Source organism: Esox lucius, chromosome 8 (assembly GCF_011004845.1).
Source record: "Esox lucius isolate fEsoLuc1 chromosome 8, fEsoLuc1.pri, whole genome shotgun sequence".
Classification (NCBI taxonomy): Eukaryota; Metazoa; Chordata; class Actinopteri; order Esociformes; family Esocidae; genus Esox; species Esox lucius.
In genome coordinates, this window is record NC_047576.1 from 10,613,927 (window position 1) to 10,632,222 (window position 18,296).

General features: G+C 40.4%; 1 protein-coding gene across 4 annotated transcripts; it reads left to right on the top strand.

Annotated features, from left to right (window-relative positions):
* Positions 1–35: 35 nt before the first annotated feature.
* Positions 36–17,539, top strand: ranbp3a (RAN binding protein 3a). 4 transcript variants are annotated; one of them, XM_010871537.4, is made up of 17 exons: positions 36–125; positions 8,402–8,457; positions 8,615–8,651; positions 9,128–9,214; positions 10,470–10,547; positions 10,730–10,795; positions 11,001–11,096; positions 11,302–11,411; positions 11,620–11,721; positions 11,927–12,012; positions 12,135–12,210; positions 12,316–12,412; positions 12,575–12,699; positions 12,787–12,907; positions 13,559–13,701; positions 13,807–13,993; positions 14,296–17,539. In XM_010871537.4, the coding sequence occupies exons 1-17, from the start codon at positions 104–106 to the stop codon at positions 14,340–14,342; spliced, it is 1,536 nt and encodes a 511-aa protein (XP_010869839.2). In that variant the 5' UTR covers positions 36–103; the 3' UTR covers positions 14,343–17,539. The 4 variants fall into 4 exon arrangements, with proteins under 4 accessions (XP_010869839.2, XP_010869838.2, XP_010869840.2 ...); XM_010871536.4 differs by having other exon boundaries at positions 89–125; positions 8,378–8,457; XM_010871539.5 differs by lacking the exon at positions 36–125 and adding an exon at positions 8,900–8,964 and having other exon boundaries at positions 8,410–8,457.
* Positions 17,540–18,296: the final 757 nt, after the last annotated feature.

Here is an 18,296-nt window from a genome sequence, read left to right on the forward strand (position 1 = left end):
GGCCCAATTGGCAGTTTTGCGTTTTGGCCCCCTAGTGGTGGTTTGTCCAGCATTAACGCGCATGTCTACCGCGGAGTATTATGGGTGTCAGTGAGGAAGTAAAATGGCGGACCTGGCAAACGAAGGTAAGGAACCGCTCAGTGAGAAAGATAAACAAATCTAATGAATGAACCACATCAGCGAGTGAATGTTGTCCAGACAGTGACGGGACTGTCAGCAGATGTGCAGGGAATTTTCCGTTTTGTTTGCATTTCGATGTGCAGGCAGCGGTTTGACCAAACATTAGCATACGTTAGACAGCCCCCGGCCTTTCTTTGCTATATTTTACGTTGGGGGAGTGGGGGCGGCGGGCCGGACTGTGTGTGGCACAACCGGGCGAGGGGAGGGGCAGTTGTCAGAGGTGAAAATATCGATATCTGGAAATAGCGACCAATTTACCGAGATATCTGAATGCATTTTAATTCAAGTAACTAAGTAATGAAAAAATAAACAACGGCCAAACAATAGAAATCACATGTTTGGAAATCAGGGACCTAGTACTAGTGGTGAAGTAGTTTTTGTGTAATCATTAGTTCATATTTTTCACTGTACCTATTAACCGTGATTTTGCTTGGTAACGTTACTGTAAAAAAAGTGCAGTTATCGGCAATGCAGTCAAGAGTGGCTTTGTCGCACAGTGTGGTTATTGTTTTCAAGGTGCTGCCATTCACACCATCAAAACCAATTATTGATATGCCTTGCCCATTGACCGAGATTAGAAACAAAAATAGTACAAGTCACAGGTGTCTGTCTTATATAGGTTGTCTGGACCGACGCACTTCTAGCTTCAATGTGCGCCTACATTACTAGCTAGCTATATTGTACCAGAAGCCTATTTAGCTAATGTTATTGCATTAATTGTGACAATAGGGTTTGCGAAGTATTCAGCTTGCTAATTGTGGGTGGATTTGAACTTTGGTAGGTCAAATCCCTTCTTATGATTAGCTATATACCTACCTTGTAGCAATGATACAAAGCAATACACGAACTTACTGAGCATTGCCAGTACTGAACTGTAACTTATCGAAACTTGCCTTCTACTCAAATGCACCGAATGAGCGACAGTTTCTGAAAGTGAAAACTATACCGTCTCAAATGTCAGATTTCAGATTTTATCATGAATAACAACGACTTGCAGTAACACGTTTTAAAAAGTATGCTAAATCGTTCAAATGTTCATTAAGATTTAATCAAGATGTGAAATCGAAGGTCGTGTGGGTATCCCAGACTTAAGAGGCTTAGATGGTATGTGAATAGAAGACTAATGAGATTAATTCCTGCAGCCACTCTGCTACAGAATGTCACTGCAGAGGTGTTTGGAGTTGGGCTATTTGACTGCTGCTTATTACGACACTGGAACCCAATTCCATTTCTACATGAACTCCTTGCTTATCTTAGCCTGGATTCTTTTCTCACTTTGTCAGCTCCTAATTATGATGCATGACGTCATTAGGGACTCACTTTCTATTTGAATCCAGTATAGACTCAGGACTATGCTATTTCACATAGTTTTTAAAATGTTTTGGTCCAAGGGGAATATTTGGCCAAATGTGTGTTCCAAATTATTTTTGCCTTGTTAAAGGTACTTTGGTTGAAATGTTATGCTTTTATCTTGTCCGGCATTTGGGTTTTAGTAATGTGAGCAAACGTCACCTCACTAACTTGGTGCTCTCATGGTAAAGAGCTGAGGCTATATGAAGTAGATTGAGTTACATTGTAGACTTTACTGTATCTTAACAACAGACAATCATCAGTCGGTGTCAACAGATGGAAATAAATAGCCTAGTCAGAAAGGCTATAGGCCACATTTCAAACTGGCTAAGTATAGACTAAGTGTGTAGGCTCGGGCTGACTGACCCTGTTCCTGGAGAGTGTCTGTCCTGTATGTTTTCTCTCCAACCTCATTTAGGTTGTAATCCAACTAACTGGTGAGAATCAGGTGCGCCACCGTAGTGATGAGGATAACTTAAAGGAACAGGTTTGGGCCAACCTGGACTGTATGCTATATCAAATGTGTTTTACATTTGTTTCATTTGTAAGAAACACACTTGGTCTTTAATCTGCATGTATCTGAAGAAGTAATGACTAGGGTGCTCATAGTCTTCCCTTGGTTGTTTAAAGGAGACAAAAGTCCATCCTTGGTTTAGATCCCCTATGATGGATCACCACAGCAATTAAAAGCATGATCTATGTTAGTAGGGACAAAGAGTTTTCTTGCTATGGGGAGCAGGAATGGCAGTGGTTTAAGGTCAATGTGCGTCTTAATTCCAGTTGCATATTTTCCTATGTATGATGGTATTATGACTATAAAGTGAGTGATTAACACTATGCTAACTGAATGTCGTGGGAGTCCTCATGTTCTCATTTAGGAGACGGCCTTATCCAGAGCGACTTGTTGATAAATAGGTGGATGAGTTTATTTCACACAAACAAAAATTCATAACTGACTGAATGTGTAAAATATTAACATTTAGAATGGAGCCCACGGAACTACTGGTTTACTGTGCGTTCATGTTCCACTGCGTATCAAAGCAGTATTTTGTTATATCAGATTGCTATAATAAATCATTCAAACTCATGCAAAACTAGTGGATATAAATAAATCAAATTTGACTGACTGTTAAGCTTTCATCTAACACAGGTGCTAGTCTCTCTCAGAGAGAGATTTCCTTTTGTCGGGAAGGGGAGTTACACTCCTCCAGAAAACAATGCAGTTGTAAAGGATTTGTGTCTGCTTTAGGTGTAGGCTTCTAATATATATTCTGTCTGTTTTATGAATCCTTTATACAGTGCAGTGCCAAAGTATGTCTTGAAAGTAACTGCTACTCAAAAAGTGCCATCTGAAATCACAAAAGTGACCCAGCTGCGGTAAAAGTTGATGTGGTCAGATGAGACTGAGACTAAGCTTTTTGAACAAAACTCGAAGTGCTCAAAGTGTGGCGTCAACCTAACACAGACAATACCTCACTCAGCACACCCCATCCCTACAGTGAGCACATTGATGTGGGGATACAGGGACTGGGGGTCTTGTTAAAATTGAAGGATGAATGGATGGAACAAAATGAAGGGAAATACTACAAGAGACGACTTGTCCGCTAAACTCTGACGCTTGGATGGAAATGTACCTTTCAACAGGATATTGATCCCAAGCACAAAACAAATGCATTATTATCGGAGTGGCTCAAGAACAGATCTGCACAGATGAATCGGCCAAAATCCCTTCTACAATGTTTGCAAAGCTGGTGCATACCAAAAAATGTAACGGGATAGTTCACCTAAGTAAAAAATTGCCTAATCAGTGTCCTTGTCCTGTAAGCAGTCTATGGACAAGTTTTGACACTATCCATGCTTTGGTTTTATATAACACTGTTTCCAAATGCTAATATTTTAGCATTTGTGACACAAATCCTATCCAAGTCAGAATAATTTTATTAGCATTTTTACACATCATATTCAAAATGTCCAAAGGTATCTGAATTAGATTGTGAGGAAACAATGTGTGGCAGTTGAATAGTAATAAAAGCAACGTTTCTTTTTTTGCAAACATAAAAACAATGGCACCATACAATAATTCCTTTAGAAATGTTCTTTTAAAATAAAATATCAAACAACACAAACCTTTTATGTACTAATTGTATTTATGTAATGTACTAGTTGTAATTTTAATGTACTGTTTGTAATGTAGAATCTCATTATATTACACTGTAATGGCACATATTGTTTTGCATTTGCTTATAGTATATCTCGTAAGTGAATTTGGCTTTCGAGTTCAACTTATTCTGCCCTGTTTAGTTTCTTTCTGGATGCCTCAAATTATATGTTATGATATGATAATGATCCGTAGATATCAATCAAGGGTTGGATTTTTGATCCATAGACATCCGTTAAGGGTTTGATCCGTAAACATCAATCAAGGGTTGGATTTTTGATTCGTAGACATCCATTAAGGGTTGTATTTCTGGCCCATAGACCTCATTTAAGGGTTTGATCCATATACTTCCATTATGGGTTTGATTTTTGATCCGTAGATATCAATTAAGGCTTTAAACTATTCAAAGAATACCAGTTTTGTGAGGAGCTGAGATGGGAACTTCTACACATTCGGCATGATTTTACCCAAGGAGAAAGTAAGATTTGTGGTAGTAGCTTGGCAGATAAATCTATCCGAGTACTAGTCCGGTATGTAGTTTAGATCCATTGTGACAACTATTTTAGGCAGTGCAATATCCGGTATCAGGACCAGGGCCTTATCGTTGCTTGATCCGTAACTAATCAGTTGGGTAACCACAGTTGAGAGGATCTCTCCCACCACGATCAGATTTTAACCCTCTCCTCCAGCAATGGTAGGTTTGTGTTGGAAGGGATCAGTCTTCCATTTTAGAATCATCACACCGCTTCGCCTTTGCTGTAAAAGTTTGAGAGACAGCCTTTAGAGTGCCGCCCCGATTTATTGGATGAACAAAAAAGGCTAAGAAAAAACTTAATTGGGGTTTATTGGCTTGACCTTACACTCAGAATATGAGATGCATCTAACCAGATATGTAGTCAAGTTACTTAACCTTAAGTCTGAGTCCCAAATCCCCAGCGTCTAGTAGAATCTGAGGCAGTGGGTTCAATTCAACTATAGAGTATTGCCAAGAGGAATTTAGTGATTAAATGGTTTTATGTTGAATTTTCTATATATTCTGAGCCACCAATGTTTATAAATAAGCTTCTGGCAGTGGTTGTGTTACCAGGTTTGTATTCATCTTGCAGACCAACTATAACTTGTATAACGTTTTGCTTAAATTTATCCAATAGATGGTACTTTTAGCAAATAATGTTTTCTTTTGTAGAAAGAATATATACATGGCACTAGATAAACTCTTCCAATCGAAATTCCAATGATGTTTAGCTCTAACAACTGTCTTTAAGAGAGTAGATGCTTTCTTCTGACACAACATTATTGCTGTTTTAGGAGAGAACGAGTAGACCCACACAGGAATTGTGAGGCTTAGTATGTTGACATAATTCTTACAAAGAGCATTGTGGAATTTCTGAGCCGTTTTCCAAAGCCATAATTTATTAAATTTCACTTGTTTGTTAATTTAATGTATGCCTCAGAAAACTCTTATCTCAATCAGCTAAACAGATTTTTGTGAACACCAATAAAAATAACCCAGTTTACTTCAAGATTATGCAGTTAATACAAGTAAGGATAAAACATTATTCAATTAATAGATTATATTAAATATAGGCCTATATTTAATAGTTAGTTAAAAAAGAGACCCTAATTATTTCAAATAGCCTAGTGAATAAATGTTTCATTTTTGCTTGCAGTTTAAACAAATTTGGGTTCTAGTCATAGCATATTTACTAACGGTATCACAATGACAGTGTTTTTGGGAACAACAACTATGCTGGTTCTGTAGATTCAATAATTGCGGAAACGTTGACTTGCGCAACAGCCTGATTTCCTTTATATTGGATGCAGGAAAATAAAATGATACCCAGAACCTCATATTATTCTGGGGAAGTAGAAAAATGCTTTCAAATAAATCATTTTAATGTTCAGACAAAAGATATGTTTTTCCAATATCCCATGGTTGCTAAGTTGTTTGCTTCAATAGTTTTAATTACCTATTTATTTGTTACTGGGGAAGAATAACAAGCCGACTCAATATTGCAGCCACATTTGGTAATATCTCTCTAAGAGCTGACTGGTGGTCAGTATTTTGGAGGAATTATAATGTTAGGCTAAAGTTCCATTACTTGATTGAATTGCAAAATATTCTCAAACTTGACTTTCCTGACTGCTTATTCATTGAAAATCATACTGTCTGAGCTGCTTCCTGATCACTGCATATTTCCTTACTCAGGCTAGGTGTTTTGACAGTGTTAATCTCATCAGGACAAGGGGAAATTGGTCAACATTTTTGCTTCCATTAACTCTACAAAAAATATCTTGACTTTTATTTCGTCAATACTGATAAAACAATTTGTAAACTTGTCCTATAGAAATTAAAACAATTATTAAAATGGTGAAGTGGCGTAAGCCTACACAAAACAGACCTTGTTTGAAATCAATCTAAAAACTCCCTCTGAAATAAACGAGTGGTGTAAGAACCAAAGGGACCGTGTAACTCAGTGTTTTGTCTTGCGGTTTTATGTCTTTGGCCAGGTCGTCATTGTAAATGAGAATTAGTTCTCAATCTGGTTGAAAAAATAAGTAAGTTTTGATTAGCATCAGCCGGTCTATAGCAGTACTGCTCGTCTTTTGATTCTATGAGTATTGACACATGGCCTACATGCCCTGTGTGGAAAATCTTCAGTTGTTGGAACAGTGCATCATTACACTTGTAAGCCTAAGTACCATCGTTATCAGGAGTCTGGGCCCTGACCCAAATGCTTTCACATCGGTTCTTATGAGAAAGTGGCCACTGCAGGGCTAGCATAACTGAAAGCCTTGTTTTTTTCTGTCATGAAGCAGACATGAAATCCAGCTCTTCCAGGTTTTAATTTCGTTTTTTATGTGGAGGTTCTGGTCAAAAGACTTCCAACGGGTCTGGCAAGCGTGTATGCATGGGGTCCACTCCTGGATGGCACAGAAGGAATGTAGATCTGTCACAAAGCCTACAGGCTTCTGAGACCGAGCTACTGACAAGTTATTGTATCTGCTTCGTCTACGTTTGCTGTTCAGTATCAGTACGCCTAGTATGCCTTCTGAAATAGATTGTTCTGCTGTTTCTGTTCTGCATTTTCTTTTACCGATCATGACCTATAATATCGTAACTGTATTTTCATAGATTTAAAATGGATGCTTTCTTTAATACACATTGCTGTGTTATCGGGTCATGCCCAGTGTAGCTGAAATACCCTAGAAATGCGAGGCACCCGCGGACACATACAAAGATGGTTAACCCCAGGAATGGCTTTGAAGGAGCTCTTGTTACCTTCTGATGTTGGGTTAATTAAGCAATGAACATTACTGATTTATTGGGTCATGCCTATTGTAGCTGCGTCATATTTGGTTTGATCTCCAGAAAAGCAAGACACCCGTAGGCTCACATGGGGAAATTATAGAAAGTATGTCATACACACACATCCTCGCAATATGAGCCCATCCATGAGGCTTGCCCTAAAAATAGGCAAGTGAGTCGTTCAGGGGTTGATATCATCCTTCATATCAATCTGCTAGCCTTGGCGATCTGTGATCCTTAGCTGAGGCAGGTAACCATCTATTCCAGATGGGCAAGGGCCAGTGGCCTAGAGACTAGAGCAGGGTTCAGGAACAGGCGTATCAAGGGCCAAAACCGTTACGGCATTCATATTTGTTGGCCTGTCCATGTTATTTTTCATCAACAACTGAATTATGGTGCACAATTTTCCAAAAGTAATTTCCCAGGAAGGAAATTAACTTAGCTGAATAATGGAGTCTGTCAACTTAAAAGGCAAGCTGTGGGTATCTTTGTTAAATCAAAGGGCAGGCTACCTACTCTAAGCTCTATCTTTTCTAAATAAGTATAAAGAATCCTGGTTAGATAAAGCGTTATGTAACATTTCTCAGCTCAATGATACCTTAATCTAGTGACAAGCTTGAAAATACCCATGACAGACATGACTACAAAGCATATGGATGTGTCTTTGTTTTGTCTCAGACATTCTTCTTTTTTACTGTCTCTGTCAGCTATTTACTTTCTGAAAAGAGGTTTTTAAACCCAGGAATGGCTTTAAGTTAATTAATCAATGGATGAGTAGCCATCAGCTGAAGCTGACATTTTTCTTGATTTCAAGAATATATATATATTTATTCTTTTGACAAAGAGATGGCTATAGATATTTGGTAATTATCAGTGTAATCGGATTGAAATTTTGTTTTAATTTAAATGATTCTATTCTAACCAGATGTAATACATTTGTAGTGAAGCCAATTTGAATTGGGCTTTTGCTATTCTAATTATGTTATGGCCTGCCAACTTTTAGCTGTGAGCTAATCACAAAAAACCTCTGGCCCAGTGACTTATTTTCGGTGAAGTCACATGACTGTAGTTAAAGTTTGGGTGGAAATTTACTAGGTCATAACTGGAGTGCTATCATGGCTGTGTGAGCACTGACAGAGGCAAGGGGAGTACACTCTCACACTGACTGGGATGCTTGAGCCCTGAGGTATATTGTGTTCTGGGGAAGCGAAATAAGTTCACAGTTCAGTCGTTAAAAAATATTCTTTTTTTTTTTTTGGTATTGTCCTGGTTCAACCTGCCAGTTTTGGCAGTTAGTACATTTGAAATAGCAAGTGACAAGACCATTAATCATGAAGCTTAAGCGTTTGCCCAAATAAGTGCCATTATCTCTCCAACAGTGACACACATGATTTCTCTTACAGAGAAACCTGCCATAGCCCCACCCGTGTTTGTGTTCCAGAAAGATAAAGCACAGAAGGTGAGATGCACTCTTTCATGACTCTGCCGTTAATTAAAACAGCGTGAGAGCATGCTATGAAGCAGACTTGTCTTCACACTGACTGTGCAGTTCCCTCTGTCTTTTGTTTCTGACTGATTCTTCCGACCTCTATCTGGGTTTCAAAACCTCTTTGCAGAGACCAGCAGAAGGTTCCAGTGCAGAAGATGGAGAAGGTAAAGATGGAGAGGTTAAGCACTATGACTAAAAATGTTATAGTGCTTTGGAACGTTAAATACGAATAGACCTACAGTGCCCTGAAAAATAATTTGCCCCCTTTCAGGTTTTCTCTATTTTTGCATATTTATGACACTGAATGTCATCAGATATTCAACGTAATATTAAGTAAAGTGGATAACACATTTGCATACATATTTCATTCATGTAATGAACAGTTATGCTTGATTTCTTCAATGATGGCAAGTCATCCATGTCCTGAGGCAGCAAAGCAGCCCCAAACCATCACACCCCCACCACGCTTGATTATTGGTATGAGTTTCTTACTGTGGAAAGCACTGTTTGGTTTTCTCCAGGCGTAATAAAATGGAAAAAAATCTTAAATGGGGCAAATATTTGTACTTCACTTAATTTTAAGTGAAAATTAAGTGTTTCTAGTTACTTATCAAATCCTTGCTAATTCCATCCTTTGCAGACTCTGATAAAGATGAGAGTAGTTACTGTCCCCCAGCCAAAAGAGAAAGAAGGTCATCAATAACACAGTTTCCACCTGCCCATTCAGGTACATTTTATTACATTGTTAAATGTACACTGATGAGCCAAAGCATTATGACCAATCACAGGTGAAGCGAGTAACGTTGATTACCTCCTAACAAGGGCACATGTCAAGGTCTGGGTAGATTAGATGGCAAACGAACAAACAGTTCCTGTAGTGAACATGTTGGATGCAGGAGAAATGGGCAGGAGTAAAGACCTGAGCCACTTTGACAAAAGCCAAATTGTTATGGCTAGAAGACTGGGTCAGAGCATCTCTGAAATGACAAGGCTTGTGGGGCGCTCCCTGTCAGCAGTGGTGAGTACCTACCAACAGTGGTCTGAGGACGGACAAACCAAAGACCGGCGACAGGGTGTTGGGCGGCCAAGACTCATCAACGCGAGAGGGCAACGAAGACTGAAGGTCTACTGTGGCACACGTCGCAGAAAATGTTAATGATGGTAACGAGAGGAATGTGTCAGTGCATCGCCCCCTGGTGCCTATGGGGGGGCTGCGTAGCCACAAACTGGTAAGGATGACCACTGTCCTCTGTCAAAGGCGGCTACAGTGGGCATACTGTCGGAACTGGACCAAGGGAACAGTGGAAGAAGATTGTCTGGTCTGATGAGTCCCGTTTTCTTTTACAATGGCCGTGTACGTGTGCGCCGTTTACCTGCGGAAGTGATGGCACCAGGATGCACTGTGGGAAGACAAAAAGCCGGTGGAGGGTGTGAGATTCTCTGGGCAATGTTCTGCTAGGAAACCCTGTGTCCAGGCATTTATGTGGAAGTCAATTTGACAAATGCCTCCTACCTAAACATTGTTGCAGACCAGGTACATCCCTTCATGACAATGGTATTCCCTGATGTCAGTGGCCTCTTTCAGCAGGATAATGCCACACTTTGTTCAGGAATGGTTTGCAGAACATGATGAAGAGTTCAAGATGTTGACCTGGCCTCCAAATTCCCCAGATCTCAATCCGATTGAGCATCTGTGGGATGTCCTGGACCAACAAGTCCAATCCATGGCGGCTCCACCTCGAGGCTAACAGGACTTGAAATATCTGCTGCTAATGTCTTGGTGCCAGATACCACAGGACATCTTCAGGGGTCTTGTAGAGTCCATGCCTCGGCAGGTCGGTGCTGTTTTGGCTGCACGCGAAGGACCAACAGCATGTTAGGCAGGTCGTCTTAACGTTTTGGCTCATCAGTGTATATGAATACTTTGCTAGTGTGTACAGAAAAGGGTTTGTACTCATGCTATTTGTCATGATCTCTTCTAGTTTCTAAGAACAATGTGTTCATGCCATCCAGTTTCTGTCAGTCCCCGACAGGAAATAATAATTCGGATTCAGAGCCTGGTGAGTTCAGTTACAGTACCTTAAAGTCTCCCTTGCAGTGTACTTGCATTATAAGGAAAAGTAAATATGGAGAATCATGACATGAATTCACCACTTTTCCTCTCTGAAGTTCTAGCCTGTGTCCCACCCGTCTCACATTCCCCTTTTTCCGTCTCTCTCTCTCTCTGTGTTCATGTCAACAGAAGAGAAGATGGTTGGGTTTCGCCTGAAGCCCCCAACCCTGATCCATGGACAGGCTCCTAGCGCAGGTGGGTACCCTATGCTGTCAGTACAACTGGTCCTTAGACTTTATTGTCTATTGAAGTACAGAGAAACAGTGTTTTGTGGATCTAGTAAACAGTCTTAGTATCAGGTTTGAACATAATGGGCAAAACATCAGAAAAATACACTGTTTCCGTTCTGTTTTTGCGCTGCCCATACTGTTGTATTTATGCTAAGTATAATGTGTTGCAGGCGTCCCGAGCCAGAAGCCCAAGGAGCAGCAGCGCAGCGTCCTACGACCAGCAGTTCTGCAGGCTCCGCCAGCCATCAAATCACTAAGTCAGACAGGTAAGTACACCTTTAGGACACATTAACCTCAGTCTTCTACCTCAGTCTTCAGATATTGTCAAACAAACAGCTCTGCTACTTTGTTCTTTTCCACACTGGCCATTCTCCTTCCTTTTTCATCTCAACATGCTAGGACAAAACTTATTTTAAAGGTCAGGAAAGTACCTGAATTTCCCTGAGAGTCTGCTGTTGTGGTCCTCCATAGGGTTGAACAGTGGTACAAACGGAGTGAACAGGTCATCTGAGGGTCTACCAGTCACTCAGAACAGCACAGAGAACTGCGATGGCTCCACAGTTGACAGAACCAAGTCACAGGTAAGCCGATTGATCCAAGGTTGCACTACGGCCATGGTGAATTATTTAACCATTTAAAACTAAATTATTTGAATGGTTGTGAATACAGTGGCCCTTATTGACCTATATTAAGCAACTTCATAGCAATAACAAGGAACCCCACAGGACAGGTGGCGCGATTTGTTCTTGAACATTCCATGAATGTGTCTCGCTGCTCTCATCTTTCAAGGAGAAGAGGAGCGAGAGGGATGAGAGCAGGAGAGGAGAGCAAACATTTTCTCCTATGGAATCCACATTTGTATTTGGCCAGAATGTCAAAGACAGAGCCAAGGTGACTTGAATAGTTAACTAAAGTGCATGTCGTGTGGAATACGATTTACAGATGGGCTGAAATCCACTGGGCTTTGACTTTGTGTGTGTTGCTAAGTCCCAGTATACCAGCAGCCTCTTGAACCTGCATGCATTATTCAATTTATTTTTATCTGTTCCTTGGTTGTCAGTATTTTCTGATCATTACCTTTCTCCCATTGATCTAGGTCATAGAAAGCAGTGAACTGAAAGGCTCTCCATCAGCAGAATCAGGGGAAACTAATTATTTCCTACAATACATCAGTACTCCCAGGTCAGCCTCTCAGGGATTCTGTCTCCAACACATATAATCAGTCATCAGTTTTAATAAGATACCAGAACTGTTTCTCATCAGCCCCGTTCTGACACTATTCTCCCCGTATGTTTCCCATCCAGTTTACACAAGGCTGAGAACAACACTGACGATGGGGCTAAGTTTGTGTTTGGACAGAACATGTCTGATCGTGTCCTGGTGAGTCTACTCACCTGTAATCCCTGTGGTTTGTTTTTCTGCCAACAAAATGATGGATTTACACAGTTTCACTAAAGCATGTTGTGTTCCTTTCTTGGTCTGCAGAGTCCGCCGAAATGTGAGCAAGCAGCAGAGGGCAGTACAGATCCCCAGCCCCCCCCTCCCTGTGACCCCCCCTTACAGGACAGCAGCTCAGAGAAAGGTTCAAAATACTGCATATGAAGAATTATGTCTCTCTTTATTACTAGGCCTTTCAACTAATGGCATTGCAATGTACCCAGCACTGGTTCATTTTCGTGTATCAAATGTTTCTTTCTTTGTGGTTGTCATTGCTCAGGTGGTTTTGCTGTTGTTTTTGTTGCAGATAACAGTGTGACAGAGTCCTTGGAGGAGTCGGCAGCGGCCTACACCAAAGCCACAGCCAAGAGGTGTTTGTTAGAGAAGGTAGAGGTCAGAACTGGGGAAGAGTCGGAGAGTAATGTTCTACAGGTATGCAAGAGGTTGTTGTTTGCTGTTCCACATCAATTCACATTTTTTCTGGAACATTCAACCCATGCATGTTTTTTGTCTCCACAGGTCCAGTGCAAGTTATTTGTGTTTGACAAAGCATCCCAGTCGTGGGTGGAGAGAGGCAGAGGACTGCTGAGGCTCAACGATATGGCCTCCACAGAAGAGGGATTGTTACAGTCCAGGCTTGGTACAGTTCTTACAATGGCATAATACTGTTAAATCTGATAATTACAGCCGTTTGTGGCATTTATCAACACACTCATAGGACACATCCCATTCATAGGACACATCCCATTCATAGGACACATCCCATTCATAGGACACATCCCAATACATCCCATTCATAGGACACATCCCAATACATCCCATTCAAAGGACACATCCCATTCATAGGACACATCCCAATACATCCCATTCAAAGGACACATCCCATTCAAAGGACACATCCCATTCATAGGACACATCCCAATACATCCCATTCAAAGGACACATCCCATTCATAGGACACATCCCAATACATCCCATTCAAAGGACACATCCCATTCATAGGACACATCCCAATACATCCCATTCAAAGGACACATCCCATTCATAGGACACATCCCAATACATCCCATTCAAAGGACACACTCCATTCATAGGACACATCCCAATACATCCCATTCAAAGGACACATCCCAATATATCCCATTCATAGGACACATCCAATTCATAGGACAGTAATCTCAATAAACATTGTCAAGCTGCGCTACTCTGCGTTCTGTTTTGTAATAGTCCTATTTGAATGTATTGTGTCGGCTGTTACACACCTGATGTGCGCCTGTATTCTGTGATGTAGTGATGAGGACCCAGGGCAGTTTACGTCTGATCCTCAACACCAAGCTGTGGCCCCAAATGCAGGCGGACAAGGCAAGCGAGAAGAGTGTCCGCATCACAGCCATGGACACTGAGGACCAGGGAGTCAAGGTCTTCCTCATATCGGTACGAGTACCTGTCGCACCGCGATTCAACTGCAGTTCTGTGGTAAACGATCTCACACTGCCAGAACATCTTATGCAGTGCTGATGAGTCGTGTGTCTGTCCCAGGCGAGCTCTAAGGACACTGGGCAGCTGTACGCAGCGCTGCACCACCGTATTCTGGCTCTGCGGAGCCACTCGGACCAGGAGCCAGAGCCCCGGGCCCCCATCCCGGATAGCCACATCCCTCATCCCCAGTCCAACGAGGAGGACAGTGACGAGGATGACCCACTCACATCCACTGCCAACACCACAGGTAAACTAAATAACCAGAACCACGTCCTAATCGTCCTTGACCCAAACCACCAAGACTCATTACATGGGTCAGGGGCTGACACGTAGCAAACTGGCTCACAGCCTCCTGTTGTGTCCCTGGGACATTCTGAAAAATGTCGTCACTACTGTAAGTGGGAGGGGGTCTCAATCCAAAATATTGCTGATGGCCTAAATATCTCGTAATGTTATTACTGGGGGAGAGTGACTGGTTTATTGGTAGCTGGACTGAGTTATCCAAACAAATGTCTCCAGCCCGCATCTCACCAAGTCTCTTTTCCCCAGAGGAGCCAGAGACACCGGCTGCCGGGAGTGGCGGTGGGTCCTCATAGCGCCTGCCAACCTTCATCTACCCATACGCTGTAGTCAGGACCCCCAGGGCACCCCCAGGGACCCCTACGGCCAGCATTTCCCCAGGGGTCACAGTGCAGCTCCAGGAAGGATCCTTGGCAGGTGTTACTTAACTCTGTGCAGTTCACACTCTCTGCATTCACAGTATATCCTGGATGGATGGTCTTTTTATTTCTTTATTTTTTTTAACCTTTTAGAACTGAAAAAAAAAAAATTTTGGTTTGTGAATTGGATGCTCATCATATTGATGAGTAAGAGAGTGTGGGAGCTAATGAGACATCAGTTTCCTTCTCTCGCCCATGTAAGTACATTCTAAAGAGTTTGCCGTTAAAAGTGGGACCTCTTTATCCACCTTGCAAGAGAACAGACCTCAGGCACTTCAAATCCAGTGGGGCTTGTATTTTGTTCAGAGAGGTAAAGATCGAGTTGCTTAGTTGCTAAGTTTGTTTATAAATTCTATTTTTTTTTTTTTTTTTTTTTTTTTTTTTTTACTGAGGAGTGTCTGAACTCTTCAAGTTTTATTTTTATAAGGTGAAATGCTTGCACATGCTCTAGCTTGGATTAGTATGTCAATACCTCCTTTGGCCACTGTTTTTTAGTCTTTAATCCATATTGTAATTTATTTTTGACCACAAATCGTTTAAAATAGAATCCCTTGTGCAAACACTTGCTTTGATGTTTGTAGCCATAAAAGATTGAATAAATAATAACATTCAATAATGGAATTTACTTGTTTATTATTATGATTATTGATACATAAGACATTTTTATTGATAGTTCATATCCACTTTTTAAGTTCATCCTAAAATGTTCTGCAAATAAATGAGCTAGTTGGATTTGATAGTTTTACAACATGTTTGCACCATGACCCTAAACATTTCCCCTGGATATAGCCATTAGATGTATTCATTTTACAAAATATATTTTAGATAAAAAAAAAAAAAAAAAAGATCATCTTTCCAAATGTATATTGAATAAACCCTTTATGTTCGAGTTGTTTACAATGCTTTACGTAGTTTGCTATAAATAAGTTCCACAAGACTTTGTTCATAACATCCACAATCTCTAAATCAGAAAGACCATTGCAAAACATGTTTACCAATGTCTTTTTGATTATTCAGAAAGGCCAATATAATTACTTATAGGTTACAGTGTTGACATTCGGTTTTCCTATCATGCCTTTATTTACATCTATCCTGTGTGGGTTTGACATCAAATCCCTACAAAATGCACATGTACTCTCAGATCAACTAATGCTGCCATTTAATTCATATAGCTATAGCAATTGGAACAGGTGGTACTATGTGCACTTGACAGGAAGGCTACATGGATGGTGTTTCTCACCAAGTCTGGGGCTGAGCCCTCTCTCAAAGGCTCTGGTTTTGTCTATTTTAAACAGATCCTTTAAAGAGAAGTAGATAACTACAGTGGTATTTCCTTCAGTGAAGTGTAGCACCTCTTGTTTTAAGCCTTTTTCTTCCTCATATCAGTGGAATGAGTAATATCTCGGAACTGTTGTATTATAGTGTGCTCCTTTTTAATGTTCTACAAGCCTTTGATGTGAAAATACGTATTTTTAACAACAAAAAAGCATACCAAGAAAACATTTAAAAAAATTTACAAATTATAAAATGAAAAAAATAACAGGCAAGTAAAAATATTGTTGTTTAAAATGTATAAATACCGTAATGTATATTATTGAACAAGCAGCCTTTAAGCATAAAAAAAGGATGCCCTTCTTTATTTTGTACTCTTCACAGCAGTCTGTAGAAAACTCACTGTGTAGTGTGCTTTGTATGTTTGTGTTCTCTCCATTCTTCACATTCTGCTTATGTAGCTACAAACATAGGACTTCTCCTCTGGAAATAGGGCTCAGACATGAATGTATGGCTTTTTGTCTCTGTTTAAAGGGCCAGGGGCCGACGTTCTTCAGCACTTTTCCTTCTCTGTGGTATTTCTCCCATCAATATGAATTATTAAATGTTTGTAAATGCAAATTAACTGGGGCTGTCCATTGATCAAATGTCAAAGGTGGTCAATGATGTGTTGAATGTTGTTTGCTGGGAGGTGACTGCAAGACAAAAATACATTTTTGTTAAGTTATATTTTTGTTGCTGAATTTTCTGTCATATCTGCTTAGTTCCCTCAAATGTCTACATATTTTCTTGAGTTAACTGTTCATGTTCCATAACCTGGTGCTATTCTGTTGCAGTTCCTATCACAATCCAGTGTTGGTATTCCTTTATACTGAGATCAAAATGGTACATATTTGAATGAAAGTCAGTTGGTGAGGATTTTATGAAACCTGGTTGACACAGATGAGCCTTGTCGCTATTGTACAACAGTACCGGTCTCATACTGTATTTGTGACTGGAATGTTTTCATCTCTTTTGCTTTTGCCACTAAACATGCAATTAAGGTCTTCAATATATTAGCTAATAGTTAACATGTAGTGTCATTCCTGCTTGTTGTGATTGGTCCAGTAGAGCAGAGATCTGGTTGTGGAGAAGGTGTATCAGAGAGATGCAAGGGATCAGATGTGTTACAAAAAAGGTTAGAAATGTGTTTAAAAGGTCAGAAATAGCTTTTTTTTTTTTTTTTTTAAGGTATAATGAGAGGAAATCTTACAAATCAACTATCCTCTTTCCAGTGGTCCGCAACTGTAACAGAGACATGTAGAGATTGACCAAACTTATAAAGGCAAATGTGCATGTCATTGTTGAACCTTTTCAACAATGCCTACATTGTTATCAGTCATTTTGGTGTCACCCAGTACATGTGGAACAAGGGCAAAGATGGAGTCATGCCATAGTAATAGACAGGCTGAACAGGTCACAGCATTGTCATACACAAACTCAACATTCAGTCAACACACACTGAGATCCAGTACTTCACCATTCACCCCTGTTGAAGTGTTATACAACCCCTCCACTGAAAAAAGCCCTCTGCCAGTCCCCTGCTTTCTGTTGTTTTGTACAGCTGTCAGGGCATATACTATATGCAGTATATTTTTCACCAAACTAATGCATTTACTCAATGGAAGACCTCATTGTAATAACATCAGTACTGGTGTCAGATGTCATTGACACGTTAGCCTTTTGATTCTCCTTGTTGTTTTTCGATTGAGAGTTTGAAGGACATCAAAGAAAGACTGTAAATGTCAACATGCCCCCCCCCCCCCCCCCCCATTTTATTAGTCTCAAGGGAACGTGTGGCATAGACATGCTTATAAATGCTGCTGTCCACCCTCAGTCCAGAGTTCTCTGTCTACCAGTCCAAAACAACAGGGATGCTGAGAGGTCTGGGTATAGAGCTTTGCCCGGTCTGGGGACGGGCACTGCCGGACCTGGAGAGCTGCAGAAAGTGCAGGCCTTCATGAAGTGCATAATTATTGACAGAACATAGAACTATTTGAATAAACTATGTGAAGGCCAGGGAAACAAAAGCCTGCACAGCTCTCCATGAATGGAGTTGTCTGCCCAGTCCTTTCATTTGAAATGAATTGTGGAACTACTGTCTTGCCAGGTTAAACAATCATGTTATTTTTTTGTTGTTGCTTTGAGCTTTAGTATAAAATAACTACAAAAAACAAAAACATAATTTCAAAAAACTAATATAAAAAATCACTTGTTATGAAAAAAGTTTATGTAAAATGGTCATATCAGATGTATTTCAGAATTACATTAAACTTTTAACAGAAAGCAAAATGTTTACTGTTTTCATCGTTCTTGACTTCACTGGCTTCACTTGCATTTTCACTTAAAGCTCTTTCCTGTCCTGTAGTGATAGTGTTTCACCACCAGAGAGTGCTCTTGGTCTGAAGATGGTAGCTATACGATCAACTAATTATCAACATAGATAACGTTTCTAGCTGTACCAAAGCCTCAAGATGGTGTTAAAAATCAGAATAGGGTGCTCATTTTGTTTTAAAACAT

What these genes read in the sequence shown, in the direction of transcription:
- ranbp3a (XM_010871536.4), top strand. Translation starts at nt 104, where the DNA reads ATGGCGGACCTGGCAAACGAAG. An exon ending in TTGACAGAACCAAGTCACAG is followed by an intron (nt 11,412 to 11,619) that starts GTAAGCCGATTG and finishes TCATCTTTCAAG; the next exon opens with GAGAAGAGGAGCGAGAGGGA. An exon ending in CAATACATCAGTACTCCCAG is followed by an intron (nt 12,013 to 12,134) that starts GTCAGCCTCTCA and finishes TTTCCCATCCAG; the next exon opens with TTTACACAAGGCTGAGAACA.